Source organism: Brachionichthys hirsutus, chromosome 3 (assembly GCF_040956055.1).
Source record: "Brachionichthys hirsutus isolate HB-005 chromosome 3, CSIRO-AGI_Bhir_v1, whole genome shotgun sequence".
Taxonomy (NCBI): Eukaryota; Metazoa; Chordata; class Actinopteri; order Lophiiformes; family Brachionichthyidae; genus Brachionichthys; species Brachionichthys hirsutus.
The window spans coordinates 14,781,576-14,796,911 of NC_090899.1; the positions used below are offsets into that span (position 1 = coordinate 14,781,576).

General features: G+C 48.9%; 1 protein-coding gene and 1 pseudogene across 1 annotated transcript; one reads left to right on the top strand and one right to left on the bottom strand.

The window, feature by feature from the left end:
• Window positions 1-295: 295 nt before the first annotated feature.
• Window positions 296-2,924, bottom strand: fbxo43 (F-box protein 43). The gene is made up of 5 exons (XM_068760495.1): window positions 2,203-2,924; window positions 1,326-2,072; window positions 968-1,070; window positions 657-851; window positions 296-544 (listed from the first exon to the last, which is right to left on the bottom strand). The coding sequence occupies exons 1-5, from the start codon at window positions 2,922-2,924 to the stop codon at window positions 296-298; spliced, it is 2,016 nt and encodes a 671-aa protein (XP_068616596.1).
• A 1,485-nt stretch (window positions 2,925-4,409) lies between these two features.
• On the top strand, window positions 4,410-15,060 carry LOC137916014 (sperm-associated antigen 1-like; annotated as a pseudogene).
• The last annotated feature ends 276 nt before the right edge of the window (window positions 15,061-15,336 follow it).

A 15,336-nucleotide genomic window follows, 5' to 3' on the forward strand; every position in this document is an offset into this window, starting at 1 on the left:
GCAATTCCAAAAAACAGCATTTAGAACATTTCATCGATGCGTCTGGAAAAGTATACCAGTAAAAAAATAAATCATCCACCAGCAAGAGGCTTCATTCACATTAACAATTAAAAACACGAGTAAGAACTGTTTTATGAAAAGAAATGCATGTAAACACATTACATAAATACGCACAAAGACACGTTGATAAGTACAGAAGGTGCTCTCATGCACTGGCATCAGTTTCCTTGTTGCTCGACGAAAAATAAAAAAATAAATAAATACTACGGTGACTCTGGCATGGCTCACTTTGTGCTCATAGTCTCCTAACATTTCGTTTGCTTTGAGCACTTCCTGGGAGAACGATGTCCTTCTTGTGCCGGCCGACAGACTGGCTGCCGCACTCTCTGGAGCTGTGGAACGCACACAGACACGCCGTGCAGAACTGGAAGCCACAGTCAGCCCCGCAGCACACGCCCTCGCGTTTCACCGAGCTGCACCTGGCGGGATGCTGACATCGAGGGCACGGCTTGAGGCACTCGTCGTTGAAGAGCGTTTTGGCAATCTGAAAGCACAAAAAGGATTTGAAATGATTAAATATAGCCTTAATATGAACTTCCAAATCTTTTGAGATGCGAGACAGTTCAGAAAATCCAGTGGCGTTTTTTACAACGCACCTCCAGAAACTTTTCCCGTTTGCTGCTTCTGCCTGAATTTAAGCAGCTGCTCTGTAGCGGGGTTAAAGCATCGTTGCCAGACTGAGGGGTGCAGCAGCTGGAGGTCCTCGACTGGGCCTGGACCGTCTTGAGGGCTGACCTCTTTGAGAGAGCGAGTCTGGTCTCTGCATCAGGGACATGGATAGACCCACCCAGCTAGAAGACGAGCGCACAAAGTCGATAAATCATTTTCCAGTGTTGATGAGCTGGATTATTTTGTTTAGACCTTCGTACTGGTGATCTCCGAGACACTGACTTGGTAAAGCTCATACCTCAGGAGCAGCCTCCATTTCCCTCAGGTGGCTCCCCCTCTTAAAAGAAGCTCGCTTGTCTTGTTGAATGATTTCATCCCAGCTCACGCACACCTGACCACATCTATCAAACAGACGCATGCACGAGATCAACACTTGTAGAGTTCTCATTCTGACTCCGACCTTAGCTGTTCAATAAAGTCAAAACACTAAGAACTACAAAGGTTAGGTATCATGAGTTGAATTTGGAGTTAAATCGACGTGATATTTGAGAAAGATGTGCTGAAATATAGATCGTATACACACACACAATATACAAGCAATTAAAGCTCACTTGTATTTTACATTGCATGTAGCTGCGTGAACCTGGACTCCTCACCTGTAGGTGGCCTCAGCGTCCAGGTGACCGAGTACGACTGCCAGTACGTGCCTGAGGTCCCTCTTCCGAAGCTCTGTGAGTATGTTCACCTTGCCCAGGCCCATCTTCCTGCCAATCAGTCCTGCCAAGGGCATTGTGGTCTTGAACGTGACCGGGGTCCGAGTCAGTGCTGCTGTGAACTTTAGCTGCTCCTTCAGGCTTGGACTCTGGCCAACAAACATCTGGGCTTTCTGTCGGCACATAGCATGAACTAGCTCCAGGGCTGGCGTCAGGGACAGATCGACCGGGGTCACCCTAACGGGGGTCACATCGGGAGTAGCAGGAGCTGTATTGCACGGTGTAATGTTCTCTGGCTTGTGCGTGGCGGCTCGGATCGGGGTAGCACAGTCTGCTTTTGTAGAGGACAAGCTATCGGGGGATATGTTATTACCACACTTAGCAGAAAGCACACTGTGAGAGGCGTCAGGGAAAACCTCATCTTTAGAATGGCTGCGGCACTTGGGCAGATGTTCATGCTTCCTGTCTGAAGGGTCTTCTTCTGACTGAGAGCCGCCTTCTTTGAGAGTCGAGAGCCTGTGCTGGCGCTGCAAACGCGGCCGCCGCTTTGACTCTGCCACATTCGGGGTGTCACGATTTCCTCTGGAGCCAGAGAGGAGCAGCTCCTGAAACGAGCCATCGTGATCCACCGAGGAGTCCTGTGATTTATCAAGGCTCAGGGAGCAGAAGCCGCTGTCTTCACACGCAGACCTGCTTCAGAGTCAGGAAGGGGAGGGAACAGGAACAGGAACAGGATATTCATTGAGCTGCTTCAAGCTCAGCCGAGCACACCAACAAAAGAACGAATTAAGACATTTAGAAAGTATCAGCAGACACGTACCTGGTGTACTTGGGTGTGTGCGTCGAAGACGGCGTACACAACACACTGGAGCTGTCGAATAAATCCGTTGTCACACTGCTAATTGGCGATTGAGAGTTTTCCTTTGACGAGGTACGTTGGAAACTGCTGAAGCCGGGAGTCTCAATCACTTCATCAGAGGCAGAAATGCTCTCGCTGAAATCGGCAACAGAGAAGGAAAGCTGCTCACAGCTGGCTCGACCATCTTCAAGTGTGGAGGTCCTGGCCTGCGTGAACAGAAGCCGGCGCTTCATCCCAGAGACGGGCAGATCCTGCTCCGGCTTTAAAGCGCTCGATGCCAAAGAGCCCAGAGATTCCAACGAGGCGCTGAGCCAGGCGGAGGACTCCGTGCTCGTGATGCACGGCGATTTGGCGGTGACAGCTATGGTGGGTTTGCACATTAGCAGTTTGGGTCGTAATGAAGAATCTCTTTTAGGAGTTTCACACCAGCTCACTGCCGCTGGACGCTGTGCTCCCCTGCAGTCGTGGTCCAGACCCCCGACGGGTTCTCTGCTGCCTTCCTTAGGCGTGACGGGGAGCTTCAGGTTCTCTTTAGGCGTTTCAGTGGATTCTACTGGACATAGAGCACTACTGGAGTTCTGTGGGCTGCAGAACAGCCCCGAGTATCCACTGTCGGAGCAGTCGTAACAGTGATGGCCTTTGCTGCCCTCGAGGCAGATGTTTGACTCAGGAGTGCACTGCATTTCTTAATCCTGTGTGTACGATCTGCCCCAAACTCAGAATGATTTCAGAAAAGGACCTGCAGGCAACAAAAACGGTAAGTGAAGCTGCTCGCCAGTAATTTCACAGTTTGTTTGTTTGTATAAAAGCACTGTCCCAATACAAATGATCAATGTGCAAACAGCTTGAATGCAAGTACGCCACATTTGGCACAAAAGCTTAATTTCATCTGCTGTCCGAAGGCTGGTAAAATATTAAATTACCCAACATACACAATTCACATTTGATACAAACAGTAAAACCAACCAGGAATTAATTTATTCCTGGATTGATACCAATAAATAAAAGTCATATCGGTCAAATAAAAAATGATTACTTCAGTGGAAATAACGACACAATGGGGAGGAGATTGGGCAGATTTATCTCATGGAGTCTATTACCTTTATTATAGTATTACTGCTAGTTATAAGTGAGGTTAAGGTCAACAGAATGAAGGGGGAACATCTTATGAAGTGCGCATGCGCGAACCTGAACCACGTTCATTCATGAGCAAATAGTTGTCTGGGTTGCCATGAGAACGTGACGACTTAATTTCCTGGTCACGTGCCCTCACCAGCTGTACGCCACTAGGCAGTTGCGTTAATGTTTAACTTGGTCTACGTTCAGTGAATAGTACACAAATACGCTATTAACGCGCATTAAAAAACCAAACACACAATTATATGCACTAAAATTACATGTTATTCGGTTAAAAAAGCACACCAGACAAACGAGCTGGAATTAATTATTGTTAGCTGTAGCCGATACAAGCTAACTTAATGAGGATTTAGACCGAAGCCCCGGATGTAAATGTTTTTATACTGCGTCACACATTCCCGTGAGCTCGTAGCGTTATTCTTCATCCCCAGCGAGGAAGTGTCTTACCAGTGAAACCGTCAGCTTTGCTGTATCGCCATTTTCCAAAAGAAAAACACCAGATTTAGCACTTAATCGTGGTCTACTGCGTTAAGTTCACACGAAGCTGCGCTAACCTGAACGCACTGCTCCCAGGCTAACCTCGAGGCCTCCGTCGCATCCCCGTCGTTGCTCACTACATGCTCACCGACAGCGGAACTCTCTCCCGCCACGTTTTCAAATTTGGAGCCCGCTGTTGGCCGTAGTACGTACGTCCGGTTTGGCGTGCGGTTTTCTTCCGCATACGGTTGCCATAGTAACGGACCCAGCGTTACGGATTATTTGTGTCTGACGACAGCAGGTAAAGCCATTTCCATTCACTTTATTAGCTTTACTGTTAAATGAGAAACAAAACTATCTTTGTTTAATGTCAATTCCTCAAATTCGACCGTAGCATTTACATTTGATCACATTCTATGCTAATTCTACTGTCAACATTACGTTAGCTTTAATAGCTTCTAACTAGCTTTCATTTGCTACTGATCTCCAGCAGTGTTTGACATAATAACTAAACTAATAAGTAACTAATAAGTAAACTGATATTCTTTGCAGACATGAGTGCAAAGGCCTTTTCCGCTCCTCAAATCAAGACTGCCATTGCTGCAGGTCCTGGTCGTGTCCCTGTGGAACACCTGGACTATGAGTACATAGAGACATGCAAAGATGTAAAGTACTTGGAAAGAATCTTGCAAGAACTCAGGTAAAAGCAACATAATTAAGAATAGACATTACGGAATAGTTCTGTGCATTCATTCATTGTTCTGTCCCTAGAGTGTCGGTGAGCTTTTGTGATTTAGGATTATTATCTCATGAGAAAATGCATGTGATTCTTCTTAAATTACAACAGTTTGATTCCACAAGTTGCAAAAGGGAAGTGGAGTACAGCAAAATACAGTCTGACAAACATGACAAATACATTTGCTATTATCCCGGAAGTAACGTTTTATTTGTGTTAAGGTCTGGAAACGAGGGCCTCTTCCCTCATCTGATTGAGTTTTGTGAGCGTCACCTGGAGAGACTGCAGCCGATGAGCTTCGCTCTCAGGAAGGACAAGCCTGCGGCCACAGCCGCCAGTCTCTCTGAAGATGAATGGAGCCAAGTGTTTGATGAGTTGAATGTACAGAACGCTCGCCATTGTAGTTAAATTCCATTTATTTGTATTTGTATAGCACCAGATCATAACAGAAAGTTATCTCAAGGTGTAGCAGGGAAAGAGAGACCACTTGTCCCACAAGAGCCAGAACTTTGGCGACGGAGGCGTGGAAAAACTTCCCTTTTAACAGTCAGAAACTTTGAACAGAACCTAAGACTCATGGTGGACACTAGCCATCTGTCTTCACCGGATGAGTTGAGAATGAGAGCGAGGGACAGGTAGAAAGACAGAGAGGGAAAGACAGAGACAAGGACAAGCAGGAGGAAAGTCAGAAACAAAGAGAGAGCGTGACAGAGCGCAGACAAAAACACAACGTAACATATAAGCTGCTGAGCTGCTATATAAAACTATAAATGCTAATATAGGGACATTTTGTATTAAATCCTTCACCCTGTTGTCATGGATGAGGGCTACTTTGGAAATGAGAGACAAACAGCTCAATATAAATCCTCTCTTCTGGACAGATGTGGCAAAAGGAAGCCAAATACACAGACGCTTCACTCAAATGGCAGTCTTTGTTTGATGACTTGATGAAAGAAAATGTGCCACTTGTGAGAGGTTCCAATTCCACAATTCCACTAAGCAAGGTAAAATTCAGACAATAGTGTACTTTCTTTTACTAGTTACAAAAATAATAAAAAACTGTTTTTTGACACCACAGAATTCAGTTACAGAAGAAAAGATGGATCCTTTAAAGCACCCTCTACCACGGGATTATCAGGAATGGGACAAGTGAGTCGTCAGTTTGTCTCCACCATTGTTTATTATGAAGTATTCAGCAGTTGCAGGTACTGTACATGAAGGTACAGTACCTGCAACTATCCAAGCTTCTCCCATTATGACGGTCCAAAGTGAAGAACTTCATGAGAATGTCCTCTTTCACACAAAACCATTTCTCTCTCTTTCCAGGTTTGATGTGGAAAAAGAATGCAAAATAATCTATGAAAATGTGGTCAAAAAGGATCCACCCGCTGATATAAACACGAAGTACCCAAAGCTCAAGACTCAGGAGGATGCTACATGTAATATAATATACGTTATGCCTCTCGTATTTATTTAATGGTCATTTTAAATTGCTGTTTATACACCAGGTGTGTCTCTCATTGATGCAGTGCTGACACGACAAGAGAAGCTCCTCCTGGCAAATCGCGAAAAGGACAAAGGCAACGACGCTTTCAGAGCAAAGGATTATGAGGAGGCAGTTGTGTTCTACTCCAGGTGAGCTTCTTGATACGAGGGCTTTATTACAGGAAGCATTTTACTTCTATAGATACGTTTATCTTATGTAGCCTGCCACACAGATGGAGCCCTCATTTTGTGTTCTTGCTGTGTGACAGGAGCCTTTCCTTTGTAACGACGGTGGCTGCATACAACAACAGAGCACAGGCAGGGATTGAGCTCCAGCACTGGGACGAGGCCCTGACAGACTGCCAGAGTGTGCTCAAGATGGAGCCACACAACACGAAAGGTGCGTCCCTTTTGTGTTGACTTACAGCAGGGGTCGGGAACCTTTTTGGCTGTGAGAGCCATGAACACCACGTATTTTAAAAATGTAATTCTGTGACAGCCATACAATATGTTTAAAACTAAATACAAGTAAATGTGTGCATTTTATATAATAACACTTTTAAAGTACAATAAGTCTGAGTAATTTTTAATAACATTGTTATGCTGTTTCTAACCAATGATGGACATTTCTTACCATTAATGTGACTTCTGGTGCTGCGTGGTTTTGCTGATGACTTTGTGACTACAAAGTGAAAAGTACGATTCTCCTCGTTTTTATTCCTTTCATTTATTTTCTCAAAGGTGTTTCTAAAATTAGCTAGCTGACAACGCGATTAAAACGAAGGAAGTTTACTTCCTGATCTCACAACAGGCCGTCGTGTGGACCCTTTTGCACGTGCGCACATCGCCCGCTATTTTCGACAGCAAAATACAGCAACAACACAGAACAGTGTCTCTGCTTCATCTGCGTTGCCTATAGGCGATTGATAGATAGATAGCGAGATAGCTAACGACATTTGCGACTTTCCCACTGAAATGACTGGTTTAACAATGTTTCTGAACGCAGATCGACCCGCTATCAATCACCGTTTGTCCCTTTCCCAGTGAGCAGAACGTCGCATATAAGCCGGACTTCCTGATCGCTGCCTCATAGCGAACCGGCTTTCTAGTCGCCGGTGACCGTCGCCGGTTCGCCTGCGCATGCGCAAAGGAGTGTAACAAAACATGTTTTTTTATAATTAAAGATTTGTCTGTGAGCCAGATGCAACCATCAAAAGAGCCACATCTGGCTCCCGAGCCTGACTTACAGCGATGCACGCAGATAGCGTAGGATGTTCCCCCTCCCTCATGTGACGCCTCTTGACAGCAGCCTTAATGAACGGCATTTGTTTTGCGTCATCAGCTCTGCTCCGCCGGGCCAAGATTTCACTTCACATGAGAAACTTCCAAATGGCTGCTGGAGACCTGAGGATGGTCCTGGAGGAAGAGCCCTCAAATCGTCCGGCCACCGTAGGTGTTCCACAGAAGGCTTTCTGACCACAAGGTGTCGCTGTACTCAAACGAGTCGCTGCAGCATGTAAATGGCACCATGATGGAGCAGTGATTAGTTTCTCTGTGTTAGAGGACGAGTCCAGCTCCTGTGCTACTCGATGTCCAACTGAGGACGTGGTTCATACGTCATCATTATGTAACTGGGATTTTCCCTTTGATGTCTCATCGTCAGACTGGCTGAACAGGACGAGGTCGACTTCCTGCCTTTGACAGAATTCTTTTGTGTGAACTCTTTGTCATTCAGCAACTTTTGGCTGTGACTGAGAAGAAGCTGAGAATGAGTCAAAGCAAAGGCAAAGCGATCCACATCCAAGAGGTAGAGGAGGAAGGCAAAGCGATCCACATCCAAGAGGTAGCGGAGGAAGGCAAAGCGATCCACATCCAAGAGGTAGAGGAGGAAGGCAAAGCGATCCACATCCAAGAGGTAGAGGAGGAAGGCAAAGCGATCCACATCCAAGAGGTAGAGGAGGAAGGCAAAGCGATCCACATCCAAGAGGTAGCGGAGGAAGGCAAAGCGATCCACATCCAAGAGGTAGAGGAGGAAGGCAAAGCGATCCACATCCAAGAGGTAGAGGAGGAAGGCAAAGCGATCCACATCCAAGAGGTAGAGGAGGAAGGCAAAGCGATCCACATCCAAGAGGTAGAGGAGGAAGGCAAAGCGATCCACATCCAAGAGGTAGCGGAGGAAGGCAAAGCGATCCACATCCAAGAGGTAGCGGAGGAAGATGGTGCCGTTAGTGGCGACACAGAAGCAGAGCAGACTGGTGAGGTGGTCAAAATGGCTCCATGTATAATCTAGGATGTACAGACACCGAGTGGACGTCCCTGTCCCCGTAGAAGTCCACCAACACACCCAGAAATCTACCTGTTTAAATTTAAATTGATCTTCTCTTCACAGTATTACATGTACTGTGTTTTTTAAAGGTATGCTGTGTCAGATCGACGTACTGCAGTTGTTTATATATTACTGCATTAAAGCAAGCCCTCCACCTTCTGACTGATCTAAACAAGAACAACTTGTGTAGATGCTTGAGTTTGCTTTTGGCCAGTATATAGCAGAGTAAATACGATCAAACACAATTGTGTAGAAAATTGTAGTTAAAAAGATATAAAGACGCAAATATATGTTTGAGAAGTGAGGAAAGCCCTTCTGTCCCTCTGAGGGGGGGGGGGTACCACAGCTGCCCAGCCCCCACTCAGCTGTGAGTCACGCTGAGCGTGGCTGCTTCCTGGAACTCCCTCTTTGAAGTGCCTGACCCTCCCCTCCCCCCACTGTGATGTAACCACTGACTGCTTCCTGTGGGCGTGTCTCCCTTGCTGTCTATCTCTCCCTTTGCCTTCCAGCTTGTCCGGTTGGACCTATCCAGTTTGTGGGAGGGGAGGAGAGCTTGTCTGCTCCGACTGGAAGGGGAGACATGGGTAACACTCAGAAGAGGTCCCACAGCAAAGGAGATGGGGGGCCACACAGCGAGCACAACAACTCCCCCCATGGACACGGGAAGGGCAAAGCAGGAAGCTGTGACAAAGTCACGCAGGAGTCCACGGAAAAGGTAACCAATGGAGCGAGCAAGAGGGGCTCCACAGCAGCCCCCCAGGCTGGTGACAGCAGCAGCAGGAAGGGGACTCCAGCCGGGGGCACCAACCTGGATCCTACATCTGGAGCCCTCCCCCCACATCTGTCCCGGTTAAAGAACGAGGGAACGCTGCTGTTTAAGAAAGGACAGTTTGCCGACGCACTGGAGAAATACTCATTAGCCATTCAAGGCTACACAGATTCAGGTAGGATGGAGGACGCTGTACTACGTCGTAGTACATAAGGTGACGCTGTACTACATAGTAGTACACAAGCTTTAAGGCATGTCTGCACACAGCATTTATACAAACAGTGTGTTATAAGCATGCTGTGAAGCTAACAGCTGACAGATGAACTAACTCCGTTTATGGTCTTCACTGTGTGTCTGACTCATAGGTCACGACCTTGACGTTATTCTGCAAGCGCCTCCGTTGCTTTTTGTTTTATCACTGTGCAGGACATGGAAATATTTAAAGAAATAACTTGCAATTTAGGTGGATCGGTGACTCCACATTCTCCGTAGTGTGTGTGTGTGTGTGTGTGAACGGTTGTCTGTCTCTGCGTGGCCCCGCGATGCGCTGGCGACACATTCGGGGTGTGCCCCGCCTCTCGCCCGTAGCACGCTGGGATAGGCTCCAGCAGCTCCCGTGACCCGCAAAGCGGAAAAGTGGAAGAACATGAATGAATGAATGAGGTACCCAAACGGCGGCGATGACCTCTCCCTGAAGCCGTCAGCGTTAGTGCACGTACACACACACACTAATGACTGTCAGCCTGTTTGTCACCCCACAGCGATGCGTCACAATGTGGCGATAAACGGTTTCAGCCTGACGCTAAGCCACTGAGCTCAGGCCTGTCAGATCACATGACCACGAGAACCTGCATCAGCTGCAGTTCAGTGGGGCGACCCCAAACACCCCAAAGCGTTATCAGGAACAGAAGACGGGCTGCCTGGCCCCGCGGCGTCCCGGCAGAATCTCAGGGATCCGGGTTCAACCCGGAGAGCCGAGAGTCACTACGACACACACCCAACGCCGACGGTGGAGTGGCGAGCTGTTCTGTGTTAAAGTCGTCTGGATTAGCCAGTAATCTCTGAACTTTAGAACTCTCACACTGGTCCTAATCAAGGCCTCACCCAAGCAAGGAGGAAAGACCAAGAGCGTCTGAAAACTATGTAGACTAGAGCGCAGACCTCCCCCAAGCAGCTCGTTCCCCTCCTAACTGGATCTGCACCGTCCACACGGTGATCTGGATCAGCACCAGAAGCTTCTAGATTGTTCTGGTATCTTTAAACACCAACCATGAAAATTAAAGGTGAATCAGAGTTGATGTTAATTGATTCTTGAAACCGTAAATGGGTTTAATGTTAAAATAAAATAAACAATTCCTGACTCCATTCTGGATCCGATCCAGATGAGATTCGGTGGTGAGATAGAGAGCACCCCCCCCCCCCCCCCCCATCCAGAATACAGAATTATTTGTGATCTTGCTAACAGACAGACAGACAAACCAACCAACGGCGGTGATTACATAACCCCCGCCTCGGTGGAGGTAATGAAATCGTGTGTGTGTGTGTGTGTGTGTGTGTGTGTGTGTGTGTCTCCTCATGCAGGCATTGACGGCGTGGAGGATCTGTGTATTCTGTATTCTAACAGAGCAGCTTGCTACCTGAAAACAGGCAACAGTCATGGCTGCATAGAGGACTGTACCAGGTGAGGACGGGATGTTGGTTCCGGCCCCGTGTTCGCCTCACCTTTGACCTCAGCGCTTCATTTCAGTCTGGAACTGCCCCATATAAAATGAATCCGTCACAAACCAGGACAAAGACAAGTCTGTCTGACATAAGCTCCGGATGCATTAAGCAGATGGGCTGAAACATGGGCGTGGCCGATCGGTCTTTGCCCGGGTCAAATGTTTTTCATTTGGCAAACCTCACAGGAAGATGCCCCTCGTTTTATATCGGCATCCTCGTATGGAACAGATTTGATAAGCCGCTAAAGGAAGGGAGCTATCGGAATGAAACCTTTTGTTCATAATCCGTGCTGTACTGCGTATGTCCAGTAGTCACCATGTTGCTGCTTTCATCTCCTCTGTCTGCACCAACCAGCGCCCTGCAGCTGCAGCCGTTCTCCCTGAAGCCCCTCCTGCGCCGGGCCATGGCCTACGACTCCCTGGAGCGCTACAGCCAGGCCTACGTGGACTACAAAACCGCCCTGCAGATAGACGTCGGCGTGCAGGCCGCACACGACGGCGTCAACAGGTATCAGCCTGCCCACCCCAGATCCACAGGGCGGGGGGGTTCTGCAGTCCACCGCTGAAAACCTGCTGGGCCCCGCCCGAGCGCCTATCTGGTTCAACTTCACTTACTGACCTGAGGCCCAACGTGAAACGAGTCAAATGAACGAGCACACAGAGTGTTTATGGGCCAACAGGTTTAGCTAGCGTTCAAAAGCAACCCCAACTCCGGGCTCCAACTCCTTGTTCTCTCTCTCTCTCTCTCCAGGATCGCCCGGCTGCTGCTAGACAAGGACGGCTCAGAGTGGAGAGAGAACCTTCCCAACGTTCCCGCGGTGCCTCTGTCAGCGCAGCGCCACCGCAGAGAGGAGCCGCCAAGCGTAGCCGTTCTGCAGGCCCGAGCAGAGAGAGCAGGTCTGCTTTAAGACGCTGCGAGTGAGGAAGTGGCCTTCACGAGTTTAAAAGCAAAGTCCATGAGCAGGGACGCCTTAGCATGTGTGTGTAGATCAGAGTCCTCCACCAGGGGCGCTTTAACATGTGTGTGTAGATCAGAGTCCTCCACCAGGGGCGCTTTAACATGTGTGTAGATCAGAGTCCTCCACCAGGGGCGCTTTAACATGTGTGTGTAGATCAGAGCCCTCCACCAGGGGCGCTTTAACATGTGTGTGTAGATCAGAGTCCTCCACCAGGGGCGCTTTAACATGTGTGTGTAGATCAGAGTCCTCCACCAGGGGCGCTTTAACATGTGTGTAGATCAGAGTCCTCCACCAGGGGCGCTTTAACATGTGTGTGTAGATCAGAGTCCTCCACCAGGGGCGCTTTAACATGCAGTGTGTAGATCAGAGTCCTCCACCAGGGGCGCTTTAACATGCAGTGTGTAGATCAGAGTCCTCCACCAGGGGCGCTTTAACATGCAGTGTGTAGATCAGAGTCCTCCACCAGGGGCGCTTTAACATGTGTGTGTAGATCAGAGTCCTCCACCAGGGGCGCTTTAACATGTGTGTGTAGATCAGAGTCCTCCACCAGGGGCGCTTTAACATGTGTGTGTAGATCAGAGCCCTCCACCAGGGGCGCTTTAACATGTGTGTGTAGATCAGAGTCCTCCACCAGGGGCGCTTTAACATGTGTGTGTAGATCAGAGTCCTCCACCAGGGGCGCTTTAACATGTGTGTGTAGATCAGAGTCCTCCACCAGGGGCGCTTTAACATGTGTGTGTAGATCAGAGTCCTCCACCAGGGGCGCTTTAACATGCAGTGTGTAGATCAGAGTCCTCCACCAGGGGCGCTTTAACATGTGTGTGTAGATCAGAGCCCTCCACCAGGGGCGCTTTAACATGTGTGTGTAGATCAGAGTCCTCCACCAGGGGCGCTTTAACATGTGTGTGTAGATCAGAGTCCTCCACCAGGGGCGCTTTAACATGTGTGTGTAGATCAGAGTCCTCCACCAGGGGCGCTTTAACATGCAGTGTGTAGATCAGAGTCCTCCACCAGGGGCGCTTTAACATGTGTGTGTAGATCAGAGTCCTCCACCAGGGGCGCTTTAACATGTGTGTGTAGATCAGAGTCCTCCACCGGGGGCGCTTTAACATGTGTGTGTAGATCAGAGTCCTCCACCAGGGGCGCTTTAACATGTGTGTGTAGATCAGAGTCCTCCACCAGGGGCGCTTTAACATGTGTGTGTAGATCAGAGTCCTCCACCAGGGACACTAATGAAAGAATAGACCTGCTGGCAGAAAGTGTCCTCCACGGAGACACTCTGCAGCGTATTGTCTCCCCCCCCCCCGTGATGGACCGCTGACTTAACAAGGCGTTCATTTCTAGCGTCAAAGCCTGCAGGACGAACACGTTTCCACGCGTCACAGGAAGGTGGCGAGTCGATGCATCAACAAGCCGTAATCATGACTTCATTTTGTCTCCCAGAAAGGAAAGCAGACGTCCATTTTGCAGGTTTAAAGCAAGAAGGAAATGACTTTGTGAAGAAGAGCCGGTACCAGGATGCACTGGGGAAATACACCGAATGTCTTCAGCTCAAGCCTGGCGAGTGTTCCGTCTACACCAACAGGTGAGAGGCCCTTCAGTTCTGCCTGCTGGGGACAGTAAAGAGACTCATGAGTCGTGTGTGTCCCCAGAGCGCTGTGTTATCTGAAGCTGGAGCGGTTCTCTGAGGCCAAACAGGACTGCGATGCAGCTCTGGACCTGGACTCAGCCAATAAGAAGGCCTTCTACAGACGGGCGCTGGCCAGTAAAGGCCTCAAGGTGAACAGACGTTCACTTCAGATTGCGTCTGAACCCCGTCGACGTTGTTCCTGCTGCTCTGTCTTGGCCAGGTTAAATAAACACGACTTTATTTTTTGTGTTTCTCCACCAGGACTACCTGGCATGCAGCTCCGACCTGCAGGAGGTCCTGCATCTGGATCCCAACGTGAAGGAGGCCGAGAAGGAGCTCGAGGAGGTCACGGCGCTGCTCAGGGAGCGCCAGGCCAAACACAGGAGGCCCGTCCCCATCGCCGAGGTATGAAGCTCGTCTCATCCGCCTCAGACCCGCTTTCAGCCACTCGGTTCTGCCCCGCAGGTCGACGGCGACGGCGAGACGATCGTTCCTAACTCAGGAGACGCCGCCGTGGACCTGCAGCCGACCAATGCTGACGGGCTCGGCCGCTGCCACGGAGACGAGCTGCCTGCCACCCAGCTGGACACCCCCTTTTAGAGTAAGACCCCAGCCGGCTGCACAGCCGACGGGTTCAGAGCGCCTCTGTCCAGGTCGTCGTCCTTAACTCTGCTGTTATTTGGCATCTTCTTTATCAAGAGAGGCCCAAAACAAAAGCATCTGTCGTAATGGTGTCAGGATTAGTGCTGAAGTTTGCGTCGGTGACGGCGACGTGTGAATCCGTGATATCGTTTTGGGAGTCATACTTCCTCTTTGACCTGAGCCGCTGAAGTTTTGCTGATAAATCCTGATCACACGTTCACCTGTGATGCATTTCCTGCAGGTTGTCCTGATGCTGCTGGAGAAGGATGGGCGTCGCCGAACGACTCGGCTATTTGAGCGCCCATCTGCAGTGGCGCGTTCAGAACGCGGCCTCCGGACCCAGCGCTCTGCTGCATCTCTACTCCTCCTGGATCTATGCAAACACGAACCGAACACAAAGGCAGGAAGCTGCACAATGTCCCATTCGCTCGCCTGCTCTGTGCTGTAAATGATTTCATTCCCAAACATTCGGGCGAGGTATGCAGAATATATTTTTCTCTCTAGAACGTTTTGCTATGCAGATTTTCATTTGTTCATTTACGTTGTACTAAAGTCAGGGATTGGGTCAGAATGAATATTTCACCTGTTTAAAGCTCGCATTCCTACTGCTGTGTAGATGCTTAGGTGTTTCCTGTAGGGACACAGGTACGCTCAGGATAGGCTCCGGTCCTCAGAACTGAGCCCTGGTTGTTTGGGTCCTCGTTTGGGTCCTTCTGCTATTAATCATTCCCATCAGAAGCTTCCGTCTGACACCAGCAGAGCTCAGAAATGACATTCAGCGCGTTCTCAGCTGCAAAGCAAAGGAGCCACGCTGGATATAAACGTATTACTACTGCGGGAGAAACAGTCTGGCCTGACTTGTGTTGCAAGGACAGAACCTGTTAAACTGTTAAATGGAAATGTATTCAAAAGTTCTGAGATGTTTTAGAAAATAAATTCCATTCTGATACGTCTTTGTGAATTCATGAGATGACCCGTCAGGTTAATTCAGAAAAACAGGGCAAAAAACGAGACGAGTACCAGCAGTACTGTAGTAGTAGTAGTCTGTGTTTTTCTGTCACTCCCATCACTGGGCCCATCGGGTCACCTGAGCCGACCAGCGTGCATCCGCCCATCTTCGTCTTCCTCTTCACAGAGTTTCATATTTCCCAGTTTCTCTATTATTTCTACAGAAGTACTCAGAGTCAGTAAATGGATAGAAATATGAAATAAG